Consider the following 25477-nt stretch of genomic DNA (forward strand, 5'->3'; position numbering starts at 1 on the left):
ATCCGTACAAATAAAAATGTCAACAGGGGCACAAAAAAAAAAAAGGAGAGAGATTTGAGGCCACCCACATTGTCATCAGACTGTTAATTCAGTATATTATTGGCTTTTTGGTGAAGCAAACACCGTTTGGAAGGATGTCACACCAGCGCCGAGCTCTAGTCGTGCCTAGCATGTCCCGGCTCCACAGTAGGGGGCTGTAAACATTTACACTGAGAGGCTGTCCATTCCACATGGTTCTCCTTCACCAGCAACCTCAGCATCTCGCGTTTAGTCATTCAGGCCTGTCCCGAGATACTACGAATCACACCATCAATTTATGAAAACGCCATCCAAATGTGACAGCCGACTTATGCTAAACGGAGAAAATAAAGCAAAACATTGCCGAAACACCCCTAGGCCCACATGGTACCGAAGGCTCGGCGGAGAGCTGCTATGCTCCCCGCTGTGAACTGGGAAAGTGATGTTGGTGCGCCGTGCTCCTCCAAGAGGGTAGTACCGTTCCCGGGCCCTTATCGGAGCCCTTTTGAAGTCTGTTGCGTGCGAGAGCGTGCCAACGGTAGCACACGACAGTAGCTAATGCCCCCACAAAAGCCAACATTAGACAAGGACCGAGCTGAAAGAGAGAAACGTCTAAGTTGGGAATAATTCCCTCAACCGACGTACCTCGGCACTGCCTTCACTCCCAGGTTTAATTTTAGACGGAACACGTTACATAAGTGATAGACAATAGCAATAAAATGGATCCCATTAATTCCTGACATGTATGGGCTTGTTTGCTATTCATTAGTTTAGTTGACACAATAGAGGCATAATTCTTTTAAAATCTTCCGTTTTGCTCGGTTGGAAGTGTTGCCAATGACTCAAGAGCATCAATAGGAGATGATTGCAAAACTTATGTAAACAAGTACTTACAATCATAGCGGTGGTACACGCATTTGCAAAGGAGGAGAAAAAGAATTGGGGGCATATTTTTGGGTCTATAATCTTTGAATAAGAAAAAAAAAGAAAGTATTTTCCACTCATAAAAGCACCATACACAACTTTATCATTCTGCACAACAACCGGAGAACGGATGTTGATGGGAAACATCTTCAAGCATCAAGTCCAAAGCTTTATTGTACTTTGATTCGATAGATCAACAAAAAAGCCTTTAAATGTACTTTGGATACATGCATCTCTTCCCCAAAGGTATGACAAATAAAAAAATTAAATAAATGAAAACAATAAAAAGAAAACTACTTGCAATATACTTGTCAGGACACAAAGTTGTTTGATTTTACTTGCACTTCTCGAAGAACGTGTCCCAAAACGGACGCAGTGGGTAATGCAATCTACTGCGAGGAGTTTGGGATCAAACCTTTATTGTTTTGAAAATTCTAAATTCTTTTACAATACAGTCATTTTTTTGTGTTTTTTTTGTTACTGGTGTGATCTGATGAATAATATACAATGTTGTCGTTAAATTCAATAAAGACACACATTCACAAACATGAAATATTACTTTCTATTTTTCAACATCCTACAACAGAGGGAAGATATGTGCTGCTTTTCTTTAGACGCTTGTTTTCAACAGCACAAACGCCTCCCTTTTGAATCTACGAAAACATCGTCTTTTTTTCCGAAAGTGCATCTGATGGATTGCGAGGCCTCTGCGCCAGGTAGTCCAAATGTACGTCATAATAATAAACAGGCGGGTCATACTGTGCTGCGAGTAACAATCAGCAGGTTTTTACTGATACCTCCGACTACAACGCATATCCAGAAGTAAATTAAAGAAAATATTATCTATATGCATGCCATGACCATTCCTCTGGTAACATTTACAATAAATTTATATTTTCATAACCTTCTGAAGCAAGTAAGCTGACTGTGATAGTGCTCCCCCCCCCCCCCCCCACTCATAATATTAATGATGAACTAATATGTAACATCCAAATACATTTTGTTCATTTTACAGGCTTGTTGTGATGGCTTTGGAGCCATCATCGCACGTGAGGGCTATGCCCCGATAAACTTAGAATCATTTGGTCCACATTTACAAATCCTCTGCATATAAAAAATTAGATAAAACGATTTGCAATTGCAACAGAGGCAAAAAATAAAAGGGGGTGAAATGGTTTTGTCTTCTGATGTGACAAAACAAAAATCAAGGATGAGCGAGTTTGCTTAAAAAAAGCAATAAAAACATACTGCGCTTATTACAATATGATACATTTTTACACGATTACACTTTCTTGTTCCATGGCACGGCCTTTACTCTGTAGAATTTGGTGCCGAGAGGAACTTTGAACCGGTTTTGGGCCTGGAGACAGACAATAACAAAAGAGACACGTTCAAAGTATGTATTAAAAAATAAATAAATAAATAAATAAATTCACAAAATCAATCAATCAATAAATCAATAAATAGATAATTTAATATAAGTGCCAGCAGTAATATTAAGACACTGATTTTGAAAACACAATTAACTTTAAAATGCAAAACAAAATTAAATCCACAATTTTAAATCAGCTTGCACCGTTTTAAGTATCTGCAAAAGATTTAATTGTTTTAATATTTACGTCTCAAATATAACCAATATTAACCAAAAACAGGAAAAATGGGCTAAAAGGAAGTTATATTATGAGAGTGAAATATTACCAAAATTAGTCATAATTATTTGTAAAGTAAAAAATAAAAGTAAAATTAAATGAAATTGTACAAAAACACATTTAGAGCAGTTGCATAAATAATAAAATAATACTGGTTACCTTTTTAGCTTGGCAATATTCCTTCTCCATGACTTTTCCTAAAACCCACGGCCGTCTTGTTGCTCCTGTCGCTAAAATAAAAAAATAAATAGAAATTATTATTGATATACGGTATAAAAAGGTGCTTTATGTAAAATACTAAAACAAAACACTTTATTAGGAATAAAACACTTCCTCTTTTTATGTCATCATTCATGTCAAACTGGAACATTTAAAAAAACATTCCAATCTACAAATGCAATGATACATAAATGTAAATAATTAATAAATTATAATAAATAAGTTGTGGAACAGCAATGAAAGAATATGGTAAATGCAAAACCATCTTGTTGGAGCAAAATTGTTTCAAATATGTAAAATCAAATTTATTTAATAAACCTGTTCCTTAATTAAGTTTTCCTGTCGTGTGTGACTGACCTGGTTTGAGGTCCAGTGCAGTGAGGGACTCTGAGTGCAGGAAATAAAGGGTGGGACCAACAGTGAAGAGAACGTAATTATCGTGCCTCTCGTCCAGGATTATGAGAACCAAGTCGCCCACCTGAAAACTACAAAAGGAGGGGTTTTCAAATGAGGTGGACGGGTAAAATAGCAGTTCAGATCATTAACGCCAATATCCAAAAATGCTTACTCTCGAATGGCGATTTTCTCCGAGTGCCGTGACGACACGGACGACATACTCTGTGACATCTGTAAAACAAAATTGTTAGAAGATTCTGTTGATATTTACACTAGTAACTGTTTGTCATGCTGCTTACATACACACTGCAATCACAAAATAAAACTGCATGCATTATATTGCAAAAAATCTATATTGGTTCAATGTAATGTTGAATCTCATAAATGCTTCCAGTGATTATAGGAGAGTTTGTGCCTAAAACAAATGTATGTGTGCCATCTTGTGGTAAGGAGTAGAACAGTCCATTAAATAGCATGCATTGGTAGTAAATACTTACAACACAACAGAAAAAGACATACATTATATACATGCAACATAGATACATAATAAAAAAGAAATGAGGGATTTAAACATGTCTGTATTTGTTTAATTTCGCACTTGTTTGTAAATGAGCTGAAATTCAGTCCCAGCTCAATAACACAGGCACATTTCAGAGCTGTTATTCATCTTGTGAATCTGCCCCGAGCTGTCAGGACTCAGGACACTAAAGTGTGGGTTACGTGTCTCATAAGATGTCTCTCACGGCCAATAAGACGGCGATTGTAATTTTCCTAAAGAGATTAAACCTATTTGGAGAAATAGTCCCAGGCGAAATGTTATTAAATTAAATCAAAGAGTCTCATGTTTTAATTAACTGCTGATAATGTGCGAGTTGCTACTATCGTAACAACAGCAACATAATGTAAATTAAATATAAAGTAATTCTAGAATATCTACAGTATTTTGCTTATAGATAGATATAAAAATATCTAATATAAAGAAAGAAATGTTTTTTTTTTTTTTATTCTTCAACATAATATAACCGTTCCTGTGTCAGTCGCGGACCTGCATTAATTGAGTGTGTATTGTTCTATTTAACATCACTAATTACTGCTTTTAATTGACTGTTCAAGTGGTCAATTATAAACTGAGATCAAGCACAAAGGACCCAAATCAAATGATCAATTTAAAAGATGTTAAATGATATTCTCATACAATTAACACATTTAGATGAAATATAAGAGCCAAAGCAAGCACAAAAATGTGAACACACACACACAAATAAAAAAATATATATTTACCAATCTTTGACTAAGTCTCTTGTTCTCTTCCTCCTTCATATGTAAGGTCTGAAACAATAATAAATAATTGCATATAATAATATATTTAATAAATGCAATTTTTAAAGCCTGTCAATAAAATATGTACATGTGAAAATAAATTACCCTTTCCAACATCAGTATGCGCTGTTTCTCTTCAGATAGCAAGGAGTTGTCACTGAAACAAAATACACAAAGTAAATTCCAAAAAACTTCACAGTTCACCAACTCGTCAAAACTTAAACATATTCTCAAAGCCAATAAAATGACAGAGCAAGCAACTTCATGACTGTGGTCGGACCAAAAACATAATTTCTTGTTCAGAAAAGGAAACTGCTGAAGATTCCTCACCTACAGCGATCGCTCGACTCACATCTCTCCTCTTCTATCTGATCTACTCTGCTTTCCTGTCATGGTCTTGCCCCTCTCCTACAATATATCCTCCTTGCATACTTTTAAATCTCAAGTAAAAGTGAATGATTTATAACAATTGTTTGGTTAGTAATATATATAGATAGCCTGATTATCTGACAAACTCCATTTTGTTGTTTCCAAATGTTTTTTTCAGACATATACACATATATATATATTTATTTATATGTACACACACACACACACATATATTTTATTTTAAAAAAATGTATCTATTATAAATCTGTAAACTTTAAAAGCATAAAAAAACACTAATTCTGTTCAAAACTAGCATCTAGCACAATAAAGTTTTACTTCACTTATACCATATTTTATAGAAATTTCAGAACAAATGAACTGAACTGAGGAAATGTTTGTTTTTTACATGTACGTGTGTGTGTATTTTTGGAAATAAAAAAAAAAAATCAACTTGATCTTTCTGTGTAATTATTCCAAAACTTTTAAGCTCTGACAAACTGCATCCAAGCAAAACTTTGACTTTGTTGCAACAAGAGAATGCAAAATCCCATGTATTGTTGAAGCTTATTCAGCTTAAAATGTTGTGCAGTATTTTTAGCATTTTATTATTTACTGAGCAATGGTGTGGCTTGTGTTTTACAGTGATGAATGCTACTGAGTAAGATGCTAGGACAAAAAATAAAAACAAAAACAGTCCGTTGTGCTGCTAGTATAAAATGAATAATTTCAAACCAACTTCTAGATCATTTTAATGACATACACTCTGTGTGCTGTTGTAGCCAGTTTGTTGAAGTTAAGTGCGGTAGTTGAGTTTTTCAGGGTTCAGGGTTTATTATTTTAGCTCTAGTATAAATATGTCACATGTGCACGTCAGCACAGATGCTTACTGCACTGTCATCATGCTGGCCTCCACGGCCGACTCCACCCTCTCCTCATCCTTGAAAGCAGCCATGAGCGCCAATCTCTCTGGGTCAGGGGTGGACGGCGACAGAACTTCTGTGTGGGCGGGGCCACAGGCACCGTGAGCCTCTGTGATGACAGGGATGGGATTGGGCGGAAAGAAGGATGAAGAGACGAGGACGGTGCTTCGCAGACGGTTGAGTTCCTCCTCCATCTGTTTCTTCTCTTGAAGGATGGTGGCGCGGTCCTCGGAGAGTGTTTCAATCAGGCCTTCAGGGAAACAACAAAACACAGAGGGCAACGATCATGAGAACATTTACTGGTCTCATTGATCATTTCTGTGCCGTTTGGTAACAGATCTTTGAAAAAACAAAACAAGTGGAAATTCTTCCAAGTGATATGATTAAAACAAAATGTTTTTATACCTTTATCTTTCTCTTGTTGCTGCAACACGTTTTTGAGCTTCTCTGTGAGATCATTGATGATTTGTTCTTTCTTGAGTTTCTCCCGAGTCAGAACTGTATTGAAGTTCGTCTAGGAGTGACAACCCATTGAAATAAGCTTTTTTTCAGGGCACATTGATACTATATTAAGTAACAAATCATTATTAGGTCAAAAAAGTTACTTTTTTCTTGTCCTGCCGATTTACACCGACCCACAACTCAACTTAGCAATTCAAATGGAGCTAATGGCAAAATTCCTGTAGCTCAATTTTTCTTATTGCTAACCTGCTGTTCAGCAATGAGTGAGGTCTTCAGGTTCTGCATCTCCTCGTTCTTTATGCGTTCCAGGATCTCTAGTTGGGCCAAGAGCGATGCCCTCTCCTCGGTCCACTGGCCACTCTCTAGTGACAATGTAGCGCCGGCCTCCACACCAGCCTCTGACTGCTCAACAGAAGCTGCCACTCTGAAACACAGAATCAGCCGTGAGAATCAACCTGGCTTTGCATTCATTACCACTAAGAAGTCAATTAGCTGATGCTTCCTTCTAAATAAAAACACACAATGCAAATTCAAAAGCTGAGCAAGTTGTTACATATTTTTTCAGTAAATCTGGCGTCAATTTGGTCTTTCTAGAGCTCTGAAGGTTGTTTCTTGCAGGGTTTGAACCTACGCTACAACCTTTCATTACTAGCTTGGACAATTATATTATAGAGTGCCATACCCACTTTTTCTAAAGTGTTTCTTGTTGGTCACCAGAATAAATAAATAAATAAATAAATAATCAAAAACCTCCAATTTACTGGGATTGGTATAAGACTTGGACACAAATCTGTTTTCTGTTTTTAATTAATCCCTACTTTACTGGCACATGTAACAGGGTTATCATATTTCTCGCTAATTTCTACTTAAGAAATGTTTTAATGAAATGGTCACAATTTTTGTTCATTCTTATTGATGTGCTAATTATTCACAAGGGTGAATGAAATCAGAAAGAGAAAGTGAATGCATGTTTCCAGTGTGTTTAATTAACAGTAAAGTTAGAAGTAGAAGCTTTAATTTGAATGGACTAGAGCAGCATTGTTTCAGTGTCATTTTATTTGTCCTCAGCAGATGCTTTCCTCATACAAATGTGCAAGATTTATTGAGTTCTTCATGACCAAATCAACAAGAAAATGACATTGTTGTCAAAAGAACCAAGAGAACAACCAAAACCATGTTAAAAACACAATTTCATATATTTTTTAAACAAAACGTGAGGAATATTTGCTTTTGCAAAACTGCTAAGATGTTCTGGGTGGTTTCCCAAGTAAAAAAGAGCCAATCCAAAATGTTGGAGGCATAGATACACTACCGTTCAAAAGTTTGAGCACAATAAGATTTGATCATTTTATTCAGAAAGGATGCATTAAGTAGCTCAAAAGTGACAGTAAAGACATTTATGATGTTTCAAAAGATTTACGTTTCAAATAAATGCTGTTATTTGTTTTTTCATTTCAAAGAATCCTGAACAAAAGTATCACCATTTCCATAAAAATATGAAGCAGCACAACAGTTTTCAACATTGATAATAATAATAAAAGTTTCTTGAGCAGCAATCAGCATATTATAATGATTTCTGTCAGATCATATGAAGACTGGAGTAATGATGCTGAAAATTCTGCTTTGCCATCACAGGAATAAATTACATTTTCAAATAGAAAACGAAAATTTTAAATTGTAATATTAATTCACAATATTAAAATTTGTACTGTATTTTTGATCAAATAAATGTTACCAACCCCAAACTTTTTAACGGTAGTGTATTTCGCAGATCACTCCTTCAAAGTAAGGCTAATAATTAAGTAAAGCTAAAATAATTGCCCATTTTATCATCCATCAGCCAAAAGTCTTCGCTTGGGAAATGTAACACAATTTGAGGTTTGACTGATGCACAAAATGGACAGGACAGGTTGCACACATAAGAGTAATATTACTGAATTACTAACTTTATTCAAAAATGAAAATTGTCATAATTTACTTAACCTCATGTAGTTACAAACCTGTATGACTTTCTTTCTTATGGGGAACATAAAAGAAGATACACTGAAAAATCTATTTTTGTCCATATAATGGAAGTCTGTGGAGTCTGAAACATTGAACCCCATTGACTTTGTTGTATGGACAAAAAAAAGACTAAAGAAAGAAGTATCTCCTTTTGTGTTCCCCTAAAAGAAAGAAAAACAAACAAGTTTGGAATGAGTTTTCTATTCCTTTAAGATCAAAGGTTTGCTGAAATCCCTAAGCCTAAGTATGAGCAATATAACTAGTGATTAAGCGCCACTTATAATTTGACATCTATCCTTCTAGTAAACTGCTTTAAAATTGAATCTTATAATGATTTTGTCAGAGACTGTCCGTTTCGAATACTTGTGGAACAAGATGGAAGCTTTTGATTTTACTTACATGTCAGTGGATTGTCTGTCTTTTAGCTGATTTTCAAGTAGATCAATTGCTCCTAACAGTCTTGTCTCAGTCTTCTCTTTTTGGAGTTGAAAGTCTCTTAAGGCCTCTTGTATTGCAGCTTTGACTGCCTCCTCTTTCTCCTTCTCTGCCCTCTGCAGGGCCTCCACCCTCTCCTGCTCCAGTCTTCCTGACAATAGTGAGTTTTCCGCCTGCAGGTCTCCAATAACAGTCTGTAAGTCTTGCTCTTTCTCTTGGAAAGCCCTCTGCTCATCCTGCTTTTCCCTCTGTAAGGCAGCAAGCTGGTCCTGATGATCATGCTGGATCTTCTGGACGCGTTCCTCGCAGTCTTTCTCTGCATCCTGCGACTTCTGCTTGAGCGCTGAAAACTCGTGGTGGAGCAGGGTGCTCTCCTCTTCGTGCCGATCAACGAGTTCAGAGATGCAGTGGTCCTTCTCCAACCTCATGAGCGCTCGGAGCTCAGCCAGGCCCACCTCATAATCTTCGTTCTTCTGCTGGAGCTGCTGGTTTAACTTGTCGATCTGCATCTGCAAGGTGGTTGTTTGGGTAGTAAGCTCCGATTTCAAAACCTCTTCTTGGGTGCTTTTGGCCTCCTCGTATTGGAGTCTCATGTCCTCCATTTCGGCCTCTTTAAGAGCCATCTCGACTTCCAGTTTGCAGCGGGCATCTGCAAGTTCTGTAATACGAGCCTCCAAGTCTTTTGAGCGTCCCTCACGCTCCTTGAGTTCGGCAGAATGGGAATCCATCAGATCTCTTAGTTTCACCAGGTTCTCCTGGACAAGTTTTTCAAGCGCAGTTTCTTTTTCCAGTCTGAAAGATTGCAACACTGCTTCATGTTGTTGGTTCAACCGTGTCTCCAGTTCTTGAAGGTGCACCTTCTCTGCATTCTCCATCTCCAGTCTGATTTTCTGTTGGCCATGCTCGATCTCAAAGTGCAGGTTCTCCAATTGCCTAGCAAGTCCGTCCTTGGACAGCAGTGTAGCTTTCAGTTCTTCACTTTGCTTCAAGATCTTCTCCTCAAGGTCCTGCACAGTTTGCTTGTGAAGGTCTTGCAGTTCTTGCATAGAACGCTCCCGCTCACTCTCCAGTTGTGATATTTCCTTCTCCTTACGCTCCACAAGCCCCTCCAATTCCAGCATTGCTCTCTGGACATCTTGGACAATCTTCCGATTGCCTTCTAGCTCTTCCGTGAGAGCAAGTATCTGCTTTTCATGATCGTCCTTCAAACTCTGAAGATTGGATTGTTGTGTTTCTCTTAGTTTCTCCTCGTGACAGTATTTGACACTGTTGAGTGCGTTTCGGACCTCAATGGTCATAGTTTTCAGGGTGAATCCAAAGTCTCGTTGCTCCTTCAGAACAAGACCTCGAAAGTGGTAAAGGTCTTCTTTAACTTTCCTCAAATTGTTCTTGGATTCTTCTGCAGCGGAACGGTACCTGTCTGCTGATAGCTTAAGAGCTGTGATCTTTGAGTTTTCCTTCTCAAGGGTAGTAGTGTCCTGGATACGCTTGCTATCAATTGCATTAATAACAGATGAGTAAAGAGACTCCACCATCATCTCTGGGCTTGTAGGATCACTGATGGGATTAGGTGACATCAAGTTCTCCTCAATTACAAATTCATTAACAGCAGACATGAAGTCTGACTCTGGACTTTCTGCCAATGAGTCCAAGTCCAAAGAGCCTTGCTGTAATACAGGATCCATATTGGGGTGCCCAATGGTTTCAAAGTCAAAGGTCTGTGCATCTATGCTGTCGGGTGATAGGTCCTCCAGGGGACCAGGAAGCACCATGGGTTGGCAGTCCGGTGCTTTTAAAATGAGAGTGGACAAAGTTTTGGTGGAGGTAGAGGTGACAGCAGTTGTGCTTTCAGATCTGGGTGTTAATAAAGTGGATCTTTGAGCACTCTGGCTACAGGAAATCTACAAGGCCAAAGCAACAAGGTAAGATCATATGAAAATTCACATTGCTATAAAAGTCAAATTAGACTATATATATATTTTTTTTTTAAGTTGCAATGTAACGCAAGTAGCAACAGATGTTTTCTTCTGTACTGTGACATACATCCAAGTGAAACAATATCAAGAATGAAAAAATACAGGGAAGAAGGGGAATGTCCACTGCTTGTTGATTGAATGGAAGCAGATCTGAATGCAAGTTTGCAGTTGATTGTAAGAAAGGGAAGGGTTTAGGCAGAATCACCACAAAAAAGTCTGTCATTTCAGGTTGAGACATTCTGATTAAAAATTACGAGCTCAAAAAAAAGAAAGAAACATATGCATGGATGAATCACAGTAAGATTAATAAAATGCATTTTTTTAAATATTTTTTTTAAAATTTCATGACAACATCCAATATTTTAAACAATTATTTAAAAATTAAATGATTGTGAACACAAAGCACCTTTTGTTCATTTAGTAGGTCTGTGATAGTTTGTGACATCTCGTCCACACTCTGCGCAGCCTGAACCAGCTGATGGAGAACCTCAACATGATGGTTAAGAGGCTCAAAGTCACACAACGTGGGGACCCTGATGAAGAAAACAGGCATCAGACAAAGAACAACTAACACAGACCATCATTTAAGGGTTTTTAGCCATGATTGAAAGGTCAATGGCTGCAAGAACACAGGAAAGAAAAGCATATTTGGCATATAAACAAATATGGTTGTGAAGTTACAACAGAGACATCAGTATTGTGACTGAAACCGAATAAGAGTTGTTTACCTGAGGTAAGGCTGAACTTCGGAAGGACAACAGGACTTGAGATACTGCAGGTCATTCAGGGAAATATCTGGAAGCTCAAAATCAAACTTTCGAGGCCTTCGAGTCTAAACACAAAAATTAAGAAAACACTCATTAATGCTAAAAGACCATGAAGGGATCCTGAAAAATAAAAACACATTCAAAGACTCACGCAAAACGAAGAGGGTGGCCATGAGTCCAGTCCTCGAAACAACCGATTTCTGAGGAACGATTTCCCTAAAAGAAACAAAAACAGTGTTTTCAAAGCAATCTCCTCAAACAATCTGACAATTAATTTGGACTCAGATGTCAGTGTTTGTTCTCAAACTAAAAGAAGCCATATTAAATACCTAAAATTAACTTACTGAAGAGCTTGCCAAAGGTTTCCCTTTTTACTTTTTCTGCCTCATAGAGGTTTTTCCCATCTCTGACAAGAGCATTGGCCCACTAGAAGAAATAATAAATAAAACATTAACACAGCTAGCCTTTTTGTGAGAAATGACAATCAAATGTGCAGAAATCTTTTAAAACTAATAATAAAATATTATTCTTAATTATTGTAATTATATTAGCTCATATTATCCACTCAGTATCTGGTCAACTTTGTTACTTTTATAACCCCATCTCTATAACAAAGCATGCACTTAACCACTGTTTCTTATAAATATCATGAATTAGTAGCTGACTCTTACTTGTCTGTAGTGTCCTATAAACATTTTGCGTCTGACCACCTCCGCTACGGCAAGACAGTACATCTGTGGCACAGTGCTGAGCGCTTCCACCACCCGTACGCGCTCCAGCAGCTCTGTCAGCAGTCTCAGGAGAGCCTGCAGCTTCTCTCCATCCTGATCAGCGTGAAGCATCACGTAGCAGCACCATCTGATGGAGGAGACAACACAGTGCAGCTAGGAAATGCTTACAAATTATGTCAAAAGTATCATAGCTCTGAAAATTGCCAAAATCAAAGCCCAAACTAGTTAGTGTTTTGGCCAAATTGAAAACAAACTGTTTAATTTGTTGTCCACAAAGAAGAAAAATGCTGCTCTTACTTGAGACGAACTTGAAGGTTGTTGGCGAGCTCCTGTTTGGCAGTGGTACACTTCTGCTTAATGTCAAGTAGCTTCCTGTGATTGGTCAGCATTATCATCAGCTGGTTGGCGTGACTCAGACACAGGTCAGGCAGCACCGAGGTGTCCTTCAGGTTTTCAGCCCTCTTCTGATTGGCAAGAAATCCCTAGTGGAAGGCAAAGGAGAAGACATGAGGAAGACAAGTTTCCTGAAAAACATCCACACTGCCATTTTCAAGTGTTTTGCACAGCTTTGTAATAGATTCAAACATGTGGCTAAAGTTTGTTTTGTCGATCTGTAACAATATAATACAGCTTTATAACAAGGCTGTTTTTGAAGTATGGGGCAGGACCAACTACATTAGACCTGGCAGTAAACCCATAACCAGCAAAAGATTAAGTGGTGTAACTTGTAACTAATCATATACGTTTTAAAGTTACAGTAGCATAAAAGAGAGGGTGGAAAATGGTCATAAAAAAAACGAAGTGGACTTCAGGGAAAAAATAAAGTGCACTTATGTGTAGAATATGTAGCCGTTAGGTTGCTTTTATAGACTATATAAATGAGATTTGCTTACCTGAGCAAGTTCCTTCTGTTCATTAACCAACTTTTTACAGCTTGCTATCATCTGGTCAAGCGCATACAATCTGTCCTCAAGACCTTTGATGGCCTTCATGTTCTGATTATCCAATTTGGTAATCGTCTCACGGCATTCAGTTAGAAAGGGTTGGATAATTCGTGGATCGAGCTGGAAGCATAAAGAATGAATTACACAAATGAAAATGAGTGATCATGGACAGTAAAATAGATCATGGATACAATCCTGTGAAATGTGATGATGATGAACTTTACTGTTTAAAAGTTTGGTTTGGTAAGATTTTTAATGCTTTTGAAAGAAGTCTCTTATGCTCACCAAGGCTGCATTTATAAAAACAGTAACATTATGAAATATCATTACAACTTAAAATAACTGTTTTCTATGTTAGTATATTTTAAAATGTAATTTATTCCTGTGATCAAAGCTGAATTTTCAGCATCATTACTCCAGTCTTCAGTGTCACATGATCCTTCAGAAATCAGTCTAATATGTTAATTTGCTGCTCAATTAAAGGAGAACTCCGGTCAATTTTTACATTGAGCTCATTTTTTTGTACATTTGGAGTGCTGTCAATACAGAGAACAACGACAAAAATCGGTGTTGCCTACACCGAGTTATTCTATTTTTAAAATTTGCGCCCTGTTGACTTCAATGGGGCAAGTTTTAAACCTGCTTTTAGCCTCTTAACATCCTTAATGTGTCATTACAAGTGCACAGGTCATGTGAGTGATTCGTTCAGAGTGAACACGAGTGAATCTGACTGCAGTAGATGTGAAAGATATGTATAAAAATGATGTTATTTAAGCCAGCGCAAATACCTTTGTTTACATCCTGTTTTTCGGTTGAAGTCCAAAGTAGTCGATTGCAGAGTTCACACGCATAGGTTTAATACCTATGATCACGCGCGTGAACTCGGCAATCGACTACTTTGGACTTCAACCGAAAAACAGGATGTAAACAGGTATTTGCGCTGGCTTAAATAACATCATTTTTATACATTTCTTTCACATCTACTGCAGTCAGACTCACTCGTGTTCACTCAGAAGGAATCACTCACATTTTCTGTGCACTTGTAATGACACATCAAGGATGTTAAGAGGCTAAAAGCAGGTTTAGTACTTGCCCCATTGAAGTCAACAGGGTGCAAATTTTAAAAATAGAATAACTCGGTGTAGGCAACACCGATTTTTGTCGTTGTTCTCTGTATTGACAGCACTCCAAATGTACAAAAAAATGAGCTCAATGTTAAAATTGACCGGAGTTCTCCTTTAACAGTTCTTATTATCAATGTTGAAAACATTTGTGCTGCCTAATATTCTTTTTCGAAAGCATGATACATTTTTTCCAGGATTCTTTCAACAGAAAGTTCAAAAGAACAGCATTTATTTGTAGCAATATGCATGTCTTTATTGTCTGTTTTGATTAATTTGATGCATCCTTGCTAAATTAAAAGTACTATTTCCTTTAAAAAAAAATCCTACTGACCCCAAACTTTTGTATGTGATGTAGGAGTGATTGGTTTCACCACGAATTCCACTGTTAAACTCGATTATGGATTATTTAAGTTGAAATACTGTGGCCTAATGGCTTCAACAGAAGCAAATAATATTGAATAACAACCTTGTAGCTCACAGTAGGGCTGTCTTTAAATGTTTATAAGTTATCGTAAAAGATCAATTTCCCAATGGAGAAAATGAATGGAGTTTTTACTTCTGGAACCAACTGTTGCACACTATTACAAGGTTCTTGTTGTCTTACTGATGTCAGACTATGTATTTTTTGCATTGTCTCCATGTTTCTTTGTAGTGCAAGCAATGTAAAGCATTCCTGGCCACTAATAGCTGTGCAAATATAAATAGCATAGCAAAATGACACTTTTCTATCATCACATGGTATATATATCATAATGACTGGCCACCTCAACACAATATAATGGTTGTTGCCGGTTACTTCCCGGTAGCACTAGTTTACAGACCAAAACATTCGCTCCCGAAATGACTCGTCTATTACTCACCCTGTTGATCGAGTCAAAACACTTCCTCACTACCGACTCCACATCATTGGGTCTGTCCTGAACGTTGATCCAATCCAACAGTGTGACATTGAAACAGGGCATTGCTCCCCTCTCCGGAGACTCTTCCTCTTCCTGTAGAGCTTCTTTTAGACTACAGCTGCTCTTCAGTCTGTCCTGAGGAGAGGAGGACGCCTGGGATGATGTTTCTCCTGAAGCAGAGACCGGCGAAGGTGTCTTTCGATTCTTCTGGCCGTCAGCGGGACGGAGGACAGCGGACTGGGTGGATGTTTCTCCTGCTTCATCATCCTCATCATCTGTGGTTCTTGGGTGAGGGGAGCAGGACTTCTCCAAGCTTTCTCTGTAGCTGTGCCGAGTCAAACACTCTAGCAGTGGAATCTTTGCCATGACCGAGACAGCAGTGCCAAGCCTGACGAATGACATTAGAATTAGTGATCTATACATCTCTCTTCACAAAATACACTACAGTTCAAAATGTTGGGGTCAGATTATTCAGTAAAGACGTATTAAATTGATCAAATGTGACAGTCAAGACATTTATTATGTTGCAAATCTCAAATAGATGCTGTTTATTTGAACTTTCAGTTCATAAAAGAATCCTGAAAAAAAAGATCACGGTTTCCACAAAAATATTAAGCTGTTCTCAAGATTAATAATAATAAGAACTGAGCACTTTTAAGACTTAAGTAATGATGCTGAAAGCTTTGATATCACAAGAATAAATTACATAAAAAAAAACAAACATAGAAAACAGTTATTTAATAATGTAACAATGTTTTACAATATTATTGTTTGTATTGTATTTTTGATCAAATAAATACCGCCTAAACAAGCATAAGAGATTTCTTTAAAAAAACAACAAAAAAATCATTTTAATTTTAAACTTTTATAAGATAAGAAGGTGGAGTCAAAGATGAACATACTTGGTGAGTTTTATTTTGATGTCTTCAAAATCCTGTTGGTAATTTGTGTAAGCAGTGTCGAATTTCAAGAGGAGTTTTTGATAGGACAGGGTGCAGTCGTCCAGGTTAGCCATGATGGCCGCCCATCCCTGGTGCTGAAGGTGTTCATCATGGACCAGACGCTCACAGAAAGAGCAAAGCTTCTTGGCAACCTCAAACATTTCCTAAAAAAGGGCAAAATATCAGGCATTATGAGAGTCATTTGCACACAAATGGAACAAAAGCTTCCATCCAAGCCTCTGTCATTTACAAAAAGGCATTGTTGCTTTGACTGTATTTGCATTTATTTTCTCAAATATAAGTCATGCTTAAACCTTAAATAAACATCACTGATATAATATAGTGTGGATGAGAATAGATATGTAAAACTGGGCAAATATAAGAAGACAGGGGTTGGTCATTAGGTCAGAATAGAAGTTGGCCTGTACCAGAGCCAGTTGAGTGCGGGAGGCGACAGTGTGAAAGACGGCAGGCATCATGAGTGACTCCTCCACCTTCAGCTCCATCTCATTCTCTATAGAGAAGGTTGTTTTGGGGATGGTTGGCGCTCGGTCACACAGGATCATCTCTTTGTTGAACAAGAAGATCGGGTTGGTGTCCTGAGGCAGCCAGAGACAAAAATCAATCAGCATTTAGGCATCACATTACTTCAAGAACCTCAATATTTCACAGCTAATTTAAATATACTGAAAGTCAAGTGAAGTGAAGGCCAAGTATGGCAATCCCCCTGGAGCAGTGGGCAGCCATTCACTACGGCACTCGGGGAGCGATTGGAGATTAGATGCCTTGCTCAAGGGCACATCAGTTATTTCCTGCTGGTATTGAGAATTGAACCTGCGATTACAAGTCCGACTCTTTAACCATTAGGCCACAACTGCCCCTAAATTGAATTAATAATAACACAAGTATCACATTTACAACTTTTATAGAGCTTCTTTGTGATTTTTGGTTCTTGAAAGCATCAAACATTTTAGTAGTGTAATTTGTAGCAACGATTGATCATTTGACTATATTATTCATATATAATAACTAATACTACCCTCTAAACAAATGTTGAAGAGCAAAAATGCTGTTCATTGTGTGATTTGTCTTGTTACTTACCGTTCCAGCGCTGTAGCTGCACACACGCCTCTCTGCCACCATACACTCCCCTCCATTGACCACCAGCACCTGGTGCTGGATTGCAATTTTATATTTGGCCTGGATGGCATGTTTAAGGTCCAAAACACTATAAAGAGCATGAAGCACAACACATTATACTTTTAGTTATCCAGTAAAACAAATCAGGATTCACTGTATAGACAAAACTCCAGACAAACAGAATATAGAGATATGACTAATACTGATGATGGAATAACACTTATGTAATATAAAAATAATAATTTACATTTGCACCTTAACCATCATAGCATTATATAGGTAATTAGTTACACTGGAATAATGTAATCAATAAAGTATTTTGCATTTCTAAGTATCAACATAATACCATTATATTACATAGTATATTATTCAATATAATGCATTGTCTCATATGCAAAATATATCAACATATGTAAATTATATGTAAATTCAGACAAACTCATTCAACTATTTTTAAGATGTTTTAAGACAAAAATAAACAGAAATAGGTTTACCATAAGGCTCTAAGTGTTAACATTAGATAATGCAATAGGTAACAGCCATCTTTGTTAGGATTCATTTCTATGAATTCTAATACGAATATACTATAACACTAAAAGCTGCAAATGTTTACTTACATTAAAAAAATGAATTATTTTTGTTCATCTTGGAAACACAAATGAAGATCTTTTTGATGAAATCTGAGAGAGTTCTGTCCCTCCATTGACAGCTACGCAACTACCACTTTGACGCTTCAAAAAGTTCATAAAGAGATCATAAAACTAATCCATATTAATGGAGCGGCTTTTCTGAAGAGATATGATCGCTCTCTATGATGAACAGATTGAATTTAGGCTTTTATTCACATATAAACACTGAGCTTCTGCAAGAACCAATGAGGTTTGTTCTTACACATCAAGCCGGATCGGTTGTGCTTCTGTTTATGCTCACTTTAAATAAGTTAATAATGATAACAAGACTATTTATCATGGTGACTTGTACATAGGCTTCGTGGATTTGCACTTAAGCCTAAACAGACATTAAATGAGAGAGATCGACATGAGCACGTGCGATTAATTGAATCAGCATTTTTGAACGTGTTCGTTGAACGGTTTAATGACTCACTCAATGACAGTCCGTTGCCGTAACAATGCGCTGAGTGACAGCCTTTCAATGCGTTTTAGTTTCGGTTAAAATGAAAATGTCCTTGTATTTTGTGCAAGCTGAACACATCGTAACACTTATTTAGCAAAAAATAAATATAAATAAATCAAAATAAATAAATTGCGATAATACCGCATATCGCGCTACTGAGCCACTCAAAATTACCGCAAGGGACATTCCTTCACCACGACTGTCAATAAAGGGAGAGAAATCTTGAAAGTCTTACGGGTTTGGACTTTGGAATGACATGAGGTTGAGTAATTTTTGGGTGAACTAACCCTTTAAATATGTTAACATGTATAACCTTACTGAAGTTTTGTTAACAAATACTGTGAATAAGTTTGTCACATAATATGTTCTATGAAACAGCACTACATCATGACTTCACATAAAACATATAGGTGAAAACAAATGAGGGCTTAAACATTCATTTTTTACTTAAAACCATTCAAATCTCTTACGTTTGGACAGCAAGTTCAGTGTCAAACGTTAATGTGCTTCCATTGTTGACTTGAAACACATACAGCTTCATGTTGAATTCTCCGCTGAGCCTGCCTCCAGCTTGATTTGTTCATCTAGTCAATTATGGCTGTCTGATCAGAAAGAAAGAAAATGCACACGATTCAAATCAAGTTTCATCAGAACTTACAAGTGATGATTTCTGGTTTATTTTATGACATTTTAATTACCCTAAAATTATAATACATAAAAAATACATACAATAAAAATTAAAAAAAAAAAAAGTTAGTAAAAGGTTTAAATGGTTATAGCTACAGCACACAAAAAGTCATATAGCCTGTTAACTGTCAGTGTCCTGGTAGCGGGACACTTGGCACACTTTCACATATTTATTAATCATCATAAATTAGGCATCATTTGAAAGCTTAAACACTCAAAATTCATTCTATAAAAAACTTTTTTAAACCGTACATTGTGTTACAATGTCAATTGTACTTTAAAACCTTTTAGCTGGCTCAATTTTTGTGATAATAAACTTAGTTTGGTTAGACATATGGCTTTGATTTTCTAGCCATTTTAGAGACCAAATTATTTTGTAAAATACATATTTTGCATAAAATAAAAAACACTGCTTTCAGTAAACTTCTATAACTTTTTTTAAACTCAAACAATCTTCTTTAGGAGACTAACTCTTAGGTCTGTATCTCAAAGCATTTACAAAATACAACTTTATAAATTCAGATGCTCATAAAATGGTTGTGCTAGTTAATCTGTACAAGCACACGTAACCTACAAGACATAGGCCTACTGTATCTAGCCCAACGTGACTGTTTCAGTAGATAACAAGCTGGAAAACCCCCAGATAACCAGCTAATCACTGTGATCAGGGATGTCATTCCATGCTGAGACAAAAAATAACACTTTTCAGATTAATACATGGGCATTGCCTAAATCTCTGGGGTTGTTTGTGCTCTAAAATGTGGTTACTGAGATGTAAAACTGCACACAGATCAGCATGACCATGTGGCCCAAATATTCAGGCTGAGTCATGTTGTTCCCTGTGGGTAAACACCATCAACACAAGCTAAAAGATCCTTTGTGCCCTAATTCCCCATGAACGGGTGTAAAACTTTGACAGGGAAGCATTGTAACAACTCGTATTATGGATACAGGGAATAATAAGGCGAGTCTACCAGGAATAGCACATGGTTGGCGTGGACCACATGGATAACTAATGCCATTTAATGAGGGGGTAAACAAGCTGAAAAGTGCAGAAAATATTGTTTTGGTCAAATATATTGGGGATCACGATTTATATTAGTCTGTTTGTCACAACTTGTTATGTGTCAATATTGATTGACAGTTTTCCCCTTCGGCGGGCAGTTGAAACCTTATCCTCAAAGTCAAAATATGACCTAAAACAAGACATGTTTCCTTAATAAGACTCTTTTAACAAACAGATGAGGGACTCCTGAAAGCTACAAGTCTTTGTTTTGTTGTTTCAAAGGCCCTGGTCATCATTTGAGGAGGGTGACAGTATGTCCAAATATCTCTTAGTTAAACCATCACCAGAACACCAAACCTTCATCAATATCACATTACATGATGTCGAACCCACTAAACCTCGACTAAACCCTAATTCGTCAAACTACACCTGCTTTTGTTTACATTATCTAGTTATATTAAGTGCCACAATTCCGTTTAAGTGACCATAACAGCCTCAAATTGTCCGTTTTTTTGCGTTTAAACTGCAACATTTACAATATAAGGAGCTGAATCAGTATCAGAAAGTCTTACCTGACCTGTCTTCAGTCCATTCTCTGCATTAAAGCAGATTAATAGGTTGTTTTTGGCTGAGATGTTGAGGTTTCTGTCAGCTAGAGGTTGAAGCTGTCGGGCTAACAGGCTAAAGCTCATCACTCCAAACTCGGGCCTTTATTTTTCATTCCCACAAAACGCACAAATTCATCCAGGATGAGATGGGATACATTCATTAGTGCTTCATCTTTCAAGACATGAAGGTTAGGAGGGGTGGTAATAAGATGTGAGTTTTGTCATCGAGATTTTTTTCTCGCAGGATTGTGTAAGGATCCGCTAATGCTGTTTCTCCTGCTGCTGTGTTTTGTTATTGTCGTCACTGCGCAGCGAGGTGCATTCTGGGAAGGGCAACGGTCAGCAGTAACGCGCTGACCTGGGAACAGATTACACGCCTGGCATATGATTCGAACTGTTGCTAGAGTAACGAGGAAGCTGATCTGAAATCAGCCGCTTCTAGAAACTGGGTGTTGTAATGACAAGGTGTGGGAACAATTGGAATTTTTTTTTTTTGGGAAAATGTAATCTTTAAGTTTAATAAAACGCTGCGAAGCATTTGTATAATATTTTAGACTTTAGACTTTATCAGTGTTGGGTGTAATGAATTGCTAAGTAATTAATTACTGTAATTTACTTTCAATTAAGTTTGTTAAAATTACTTTTCCCTTGCAAAAGTAAGGGATTAGTTATACTTTTTCTGTAATTTAATTACAGTCAATTCTGTTGTAATTGCATTAAATACTGTATAGAGTATAGAATAATTCTATATTCTATATTACTGTAACGTCTAATGATAAAATGTATGTTTTACTGTAACCTTCTTCCTTTAAATTCTTTGGTCAGTTCAATAATAATTTATGCAATTTTATATTATTTATTTAAAAGAACTAAAAGTGTAGGTTCTTGTCTATCCTTGTATTGTTCTAGGTTGATATGGGATTTAGAAAGTAATAAGTAATGCAATACTTTTTAGAGAGAGTAATTAGTACAGTAATCTAATTGCACTGTTAAAGATGTACTTAATTACTTTTTTTGAGTAACTTACCCAACCATATTCATTATGTTGTTTACTTCTCAAAACTGACAAATTAAAATCCTAAAATTTGAAGAGTATTTTTTGTCATTTGACAGTAGTCTTTATTATTCGCTATAATATAATATTATTATAAATCTAGAAATGTTTAATAAGCATTTGGGCCTTTGGGTCTTTTGCTCCATGAATGCTGAAACCCATGGGATTATATATTCATGGCAAATCTGTCTGCCGTGTGCTTTAGGGGGCTTCTTGGTTAAAACAGGACAGAAGCCATTTTGAGAGTGATGAAGACCCGTGAGCCATTGTTTTGTATTATGCACACCAAGAATGTGAACATTCATAATGTGAAATATTTGCTGGAATGTGTTTTCTGATATGCTTACAATGCAAACACCTTTACGTCTGATGATGCAAATAAATGTGTTATCAACTATCGAAGCAAATGACTGTGACCATGTGCACTGTAACAACTTGTTTGTCTGCCACTGTTACTTTGCCATATAGAGACTTTATAGATCAGTGCAGTTTATAAGTGTAACGGTATGCAAAGCATTTGAAATAGGTAAAAAATGCCTTGAAGGTTTGAGTGGCTGAAACTCAGTTACAGTCGACCTACACTGCAATTTCAAGTCATGTTACGTCAAGTTCTTCATCGTCAGGTGCACAGAAAAACATTTGCACAAATACAGTGAAATTCCATTGCCTTAAGACATGAATGAATGAATGAATGAATGAATGAATGAATGAATGAATGTCCAAACTAAATACATACAGGTGGTTTGGAACGACATGAGGATGAGTAAATGATATACAGAATTTACATTTTCAGATGAACTATCCAAGTTTAATAAGATAGATAGATTGATGGATGGGCGGACAGACAGACAAATGGATGGATAGATAGATAGATAGATAGATAGATAGATAGATAGATAGATAGATAGATAGATAGATAGATAGATAGATAGATAGATAGATAGATAGATAGATAGATAGATAGATAGATAGATAGATAGATGAACAGACGGACGGACGGACAGATTGATGGATGGATGGATGGATGGATGGATGGATGGATGGATGGATGGATGGATGGATGGATGGATGGATGGGCGGACGGACGGGCGGACGGACCATCAGATAGATATATAGATATACAGTACCAGTCAAAAGTTTGGAAACGTTACTATTTTTAATGTTTTTGAAAGAAGTCTCTTATGCTCATCAAGCCTGCAGTTAAAAAAACAAAAACAAAAAAAAACCAGTAATATTATGAAATATTATTACAATTTAAAATAATGGTTCTCTTTTTTAATATACTTTAAAATGTAATTTATTTCTGTGATCAAGCAGAATTTTCATCAGCAAGTACTCCAGTCTTTGGTGTCTTATGATCCTTCAGAAATCATTCTAATATGCTGATTTATGATCAATGTTGGAAACAATTGTGCTGCTTAATATTTTTTTTATAACCTGAGATACTTTTTTCAGGATTATTTGATGAATAAAAAGTTAAAAAACTGTATTTATTTAGAATAGAAATCTTTTGTAACAATATACACTACCGTTCAAAAGTTTGGGAACAATAACTTTTTTTTTTTTTTTTAAGAAATTAGTACTTTAATTCAACAAGGATGCGTTAAATTGATAAAAGGTGATGGTAACAATTTATATTGTTAGAAATGTTTTTATTTTGAATAAATGCTGTTTTTATGAATAAATGCTGTTAACGTTTTACTCATCAATGAATCCTGAAAAAAGTATTCCAAAAAAATATATTAAACAGCACAACTGTTTCCATCATTGATAATAACTGAGTATCAAATCATCATATTAGAATGATTTCTGAAGGATCATAAGACACCAAAGACTGGAGTACTTGCTGATGAAAATTCAGCTTTGCATCACAAAAATAAATTACATTTTAAAATATATTAAAAAAGAGAACCATTATTTTAAACTGTAATAATATTTCATAATATTACTGTTTTTTTTTTTTTTTTTAACTGCAGGCTTGATGAGCATAAGAGACTTCTTTCAAAAACATTAAAAATAGTAATGTTTCCAAACTTTTGACTGGTACTGTATAGATAGATAGATAGATAGATAGATAGATAGATAGATAGATAGATAGATAGATAGATAGATAGATAGATAGATAGATAGATAGATAGATAGATAGATAGATAGATAGATAGATGGATGGATGGATGGATGGATGGATGGATGGATGGATGGATGGACGGACGGACGGACGGACGGACGGACGGACGGACGGACGGACGGACGGACGGACAGACAGAAAGATAGATAGATAGATAGATAGATAGATAGATAGATAGATAGATAGATAGATAGATAGATAGATGACATATTACACGTATAAGATCTTTGAAAATAAATAATACATGATAAAAGTAACCAATCAATTCCTTTAGTTTATTGTGCAGTGTGCAAATATGAGATTTGGAGATTTAATATTTGCACAGAACTTCTCTATTGCATTATCAAGACCATCTAAATGCAATTTGGAGGTTGATATCTCATTGCAAAATAGATATAGTAAACCCTAATAAACTGACACACAGTGCTGAACTCATTTCAAAAGCAATACTGTTGAATTAAGATGCTGGGTTTGACAGACAAATAATACAAGCCCTGATAAATAATATACCAAACACACATATACTCCTTGAAAAACAAAAGATAGAAGCCATTTTTCGTAAGTAGTGTCAACAAACACAGTAAAGCTCTTTTCTCAAACTAGGTGTTGTGAACAAAAAAACTGAAAACGAAAGTAATACAAGTCAAATTCTGACAAGATGCTTTTTCAGCCTACAGCGGAATAGTGGTAATTCATTTATTGCAAGATTAATGTGTATGATTTTTAACTTATGAGGAGTAGAGAGCATCAAAAACTGTCTGGGTCATGTTTTCAACAGACTTTGTGTGTTGTAGGTGGGCAGAACATGTCTTACAGTTCCACATGTGACCAACAGATGGAGACACACTACTTTGAATCACTGAACTGAGACTCTGAGTGAAGTTGCTCTCAGTGAATCTTGCCAATCAATCTCTTGACAGATGTCTCTAATCATGGACAGTACCACTTCTAGCTCTACAAATCTCAAATCCCCGTCCTCAGTTGTATCTAAAGAGATTAATCTCAAATATATTTCATAACTGGTACATTTGAATACAGAATCAGTTGAAAATTACCATAATCCTTCCCTCTGGAACCCAATAACTATTAATAAGGGCTACCGGCTATAACTTATTTCCTGGGTGACCCTTTAATGACAGTCAGAAGGGAGTTTAGGTCTTTTGATGAATTACTTCATTTCAATATCTACATTATGGAGCTGAAGCTCAAAGATTATGTCGAAATGCTCCAAATTCTTCTTCAGAACTTGATTTGAGTTCAAATAAGGCTGAAAAATGCTGAGTGTTTTATTGCTTGAATCTCATAAGTGTTGCGTAACGCCTTGCGTGATCAGTGCAATATCAGCACTTTGTTGAGGACGTTAAAACGCTGAAAGCCAAAAGCAGTTTTTATCTAAAGGAGTGGGTCTCCTCTTAGATTCAACTGCACTGCATCACCATTATCTTAATTAATAAAGTTGAGTGAATTTTTATTCTCACTATAGTTTCAAGTGGGAAATAATCTAACGCCGCAAGATTTCTCTCAAGATCAAAGTAAGGGTACATGATAAAATGGAATATGAAAAAAGCCCACAGCAAATCTCATAAAGTTTTGAAATCTCTAGCAAACACACACTAGCAAAT

At 36.4% G+C, this 25477-nt stretch overlaps 1 protein-coding gene across 2 annotated transcripts; it reads right to left on the minus strand.

Moving 5' to 3' along the window:
* Positions 1-1098: 1098 nt before the first annotated feature.
* Positions 1099-20979, minus strand: rb1cc1 (RB1-inducible coiled-coil 1). Of its 2 annotated transcripts, none has more exons than XM_079863061.1 (23): positions 20638-20979; positions 18843-18974; positions 17200-17326; positions 16527-16697; positions 16060-16262; positions 15119-15545; positions 13084-13254; positions 12488-12672; positions 12131-12317; positions 11804-11885; positions 11611-11675; positions 11421-11524; positions 11099-11225; positions 8681-10617; positions 6524-6701; positions 6221-6329; positions 5783-6065; positions 4632-4683; positions 4488-4535; positions 3379-3437; positions 3168-3295; positions 2751-2821; positions 1099-2302 (listed from the first exon to the last, which is right to left on the minus strand). In XM_079863061.1, the coding sequence occupies exons 2-23, from the start codon at positions 18911-18913 to the stop codon at positions 2225-2227; spliced, it is 4863 nt and encodes a 1620-aa protein (XP_079719187.1). In that variant the 5' UTR covers positions 18914-18974; positions 20638-20979; the 3' UTR covers positions 1099-2224. The 2 variants fall into 2 exon arrangements, with proteins under 2 accessions (XP_079719187.1, XP_079719188.1); XM_079863062.1 differs by having other exon boundaries at positions 20643-20976.
* Between the last annotated feature and the right edge of the window lie 4498 nt (positions 20980-25477).

This window comes from Squalius cephalus (genome assembly GCF_949319135.1).
Source record: "Squalius cephalus genome assembly, chromosome: 25".
Taxonomy (NCBI): domain Eukaryota; kingdom Metazoa; phylum Chordata; class Actinopteri; order Cypriniformes; family Leuciscidae; genus Squalius; species Squalius cephalus.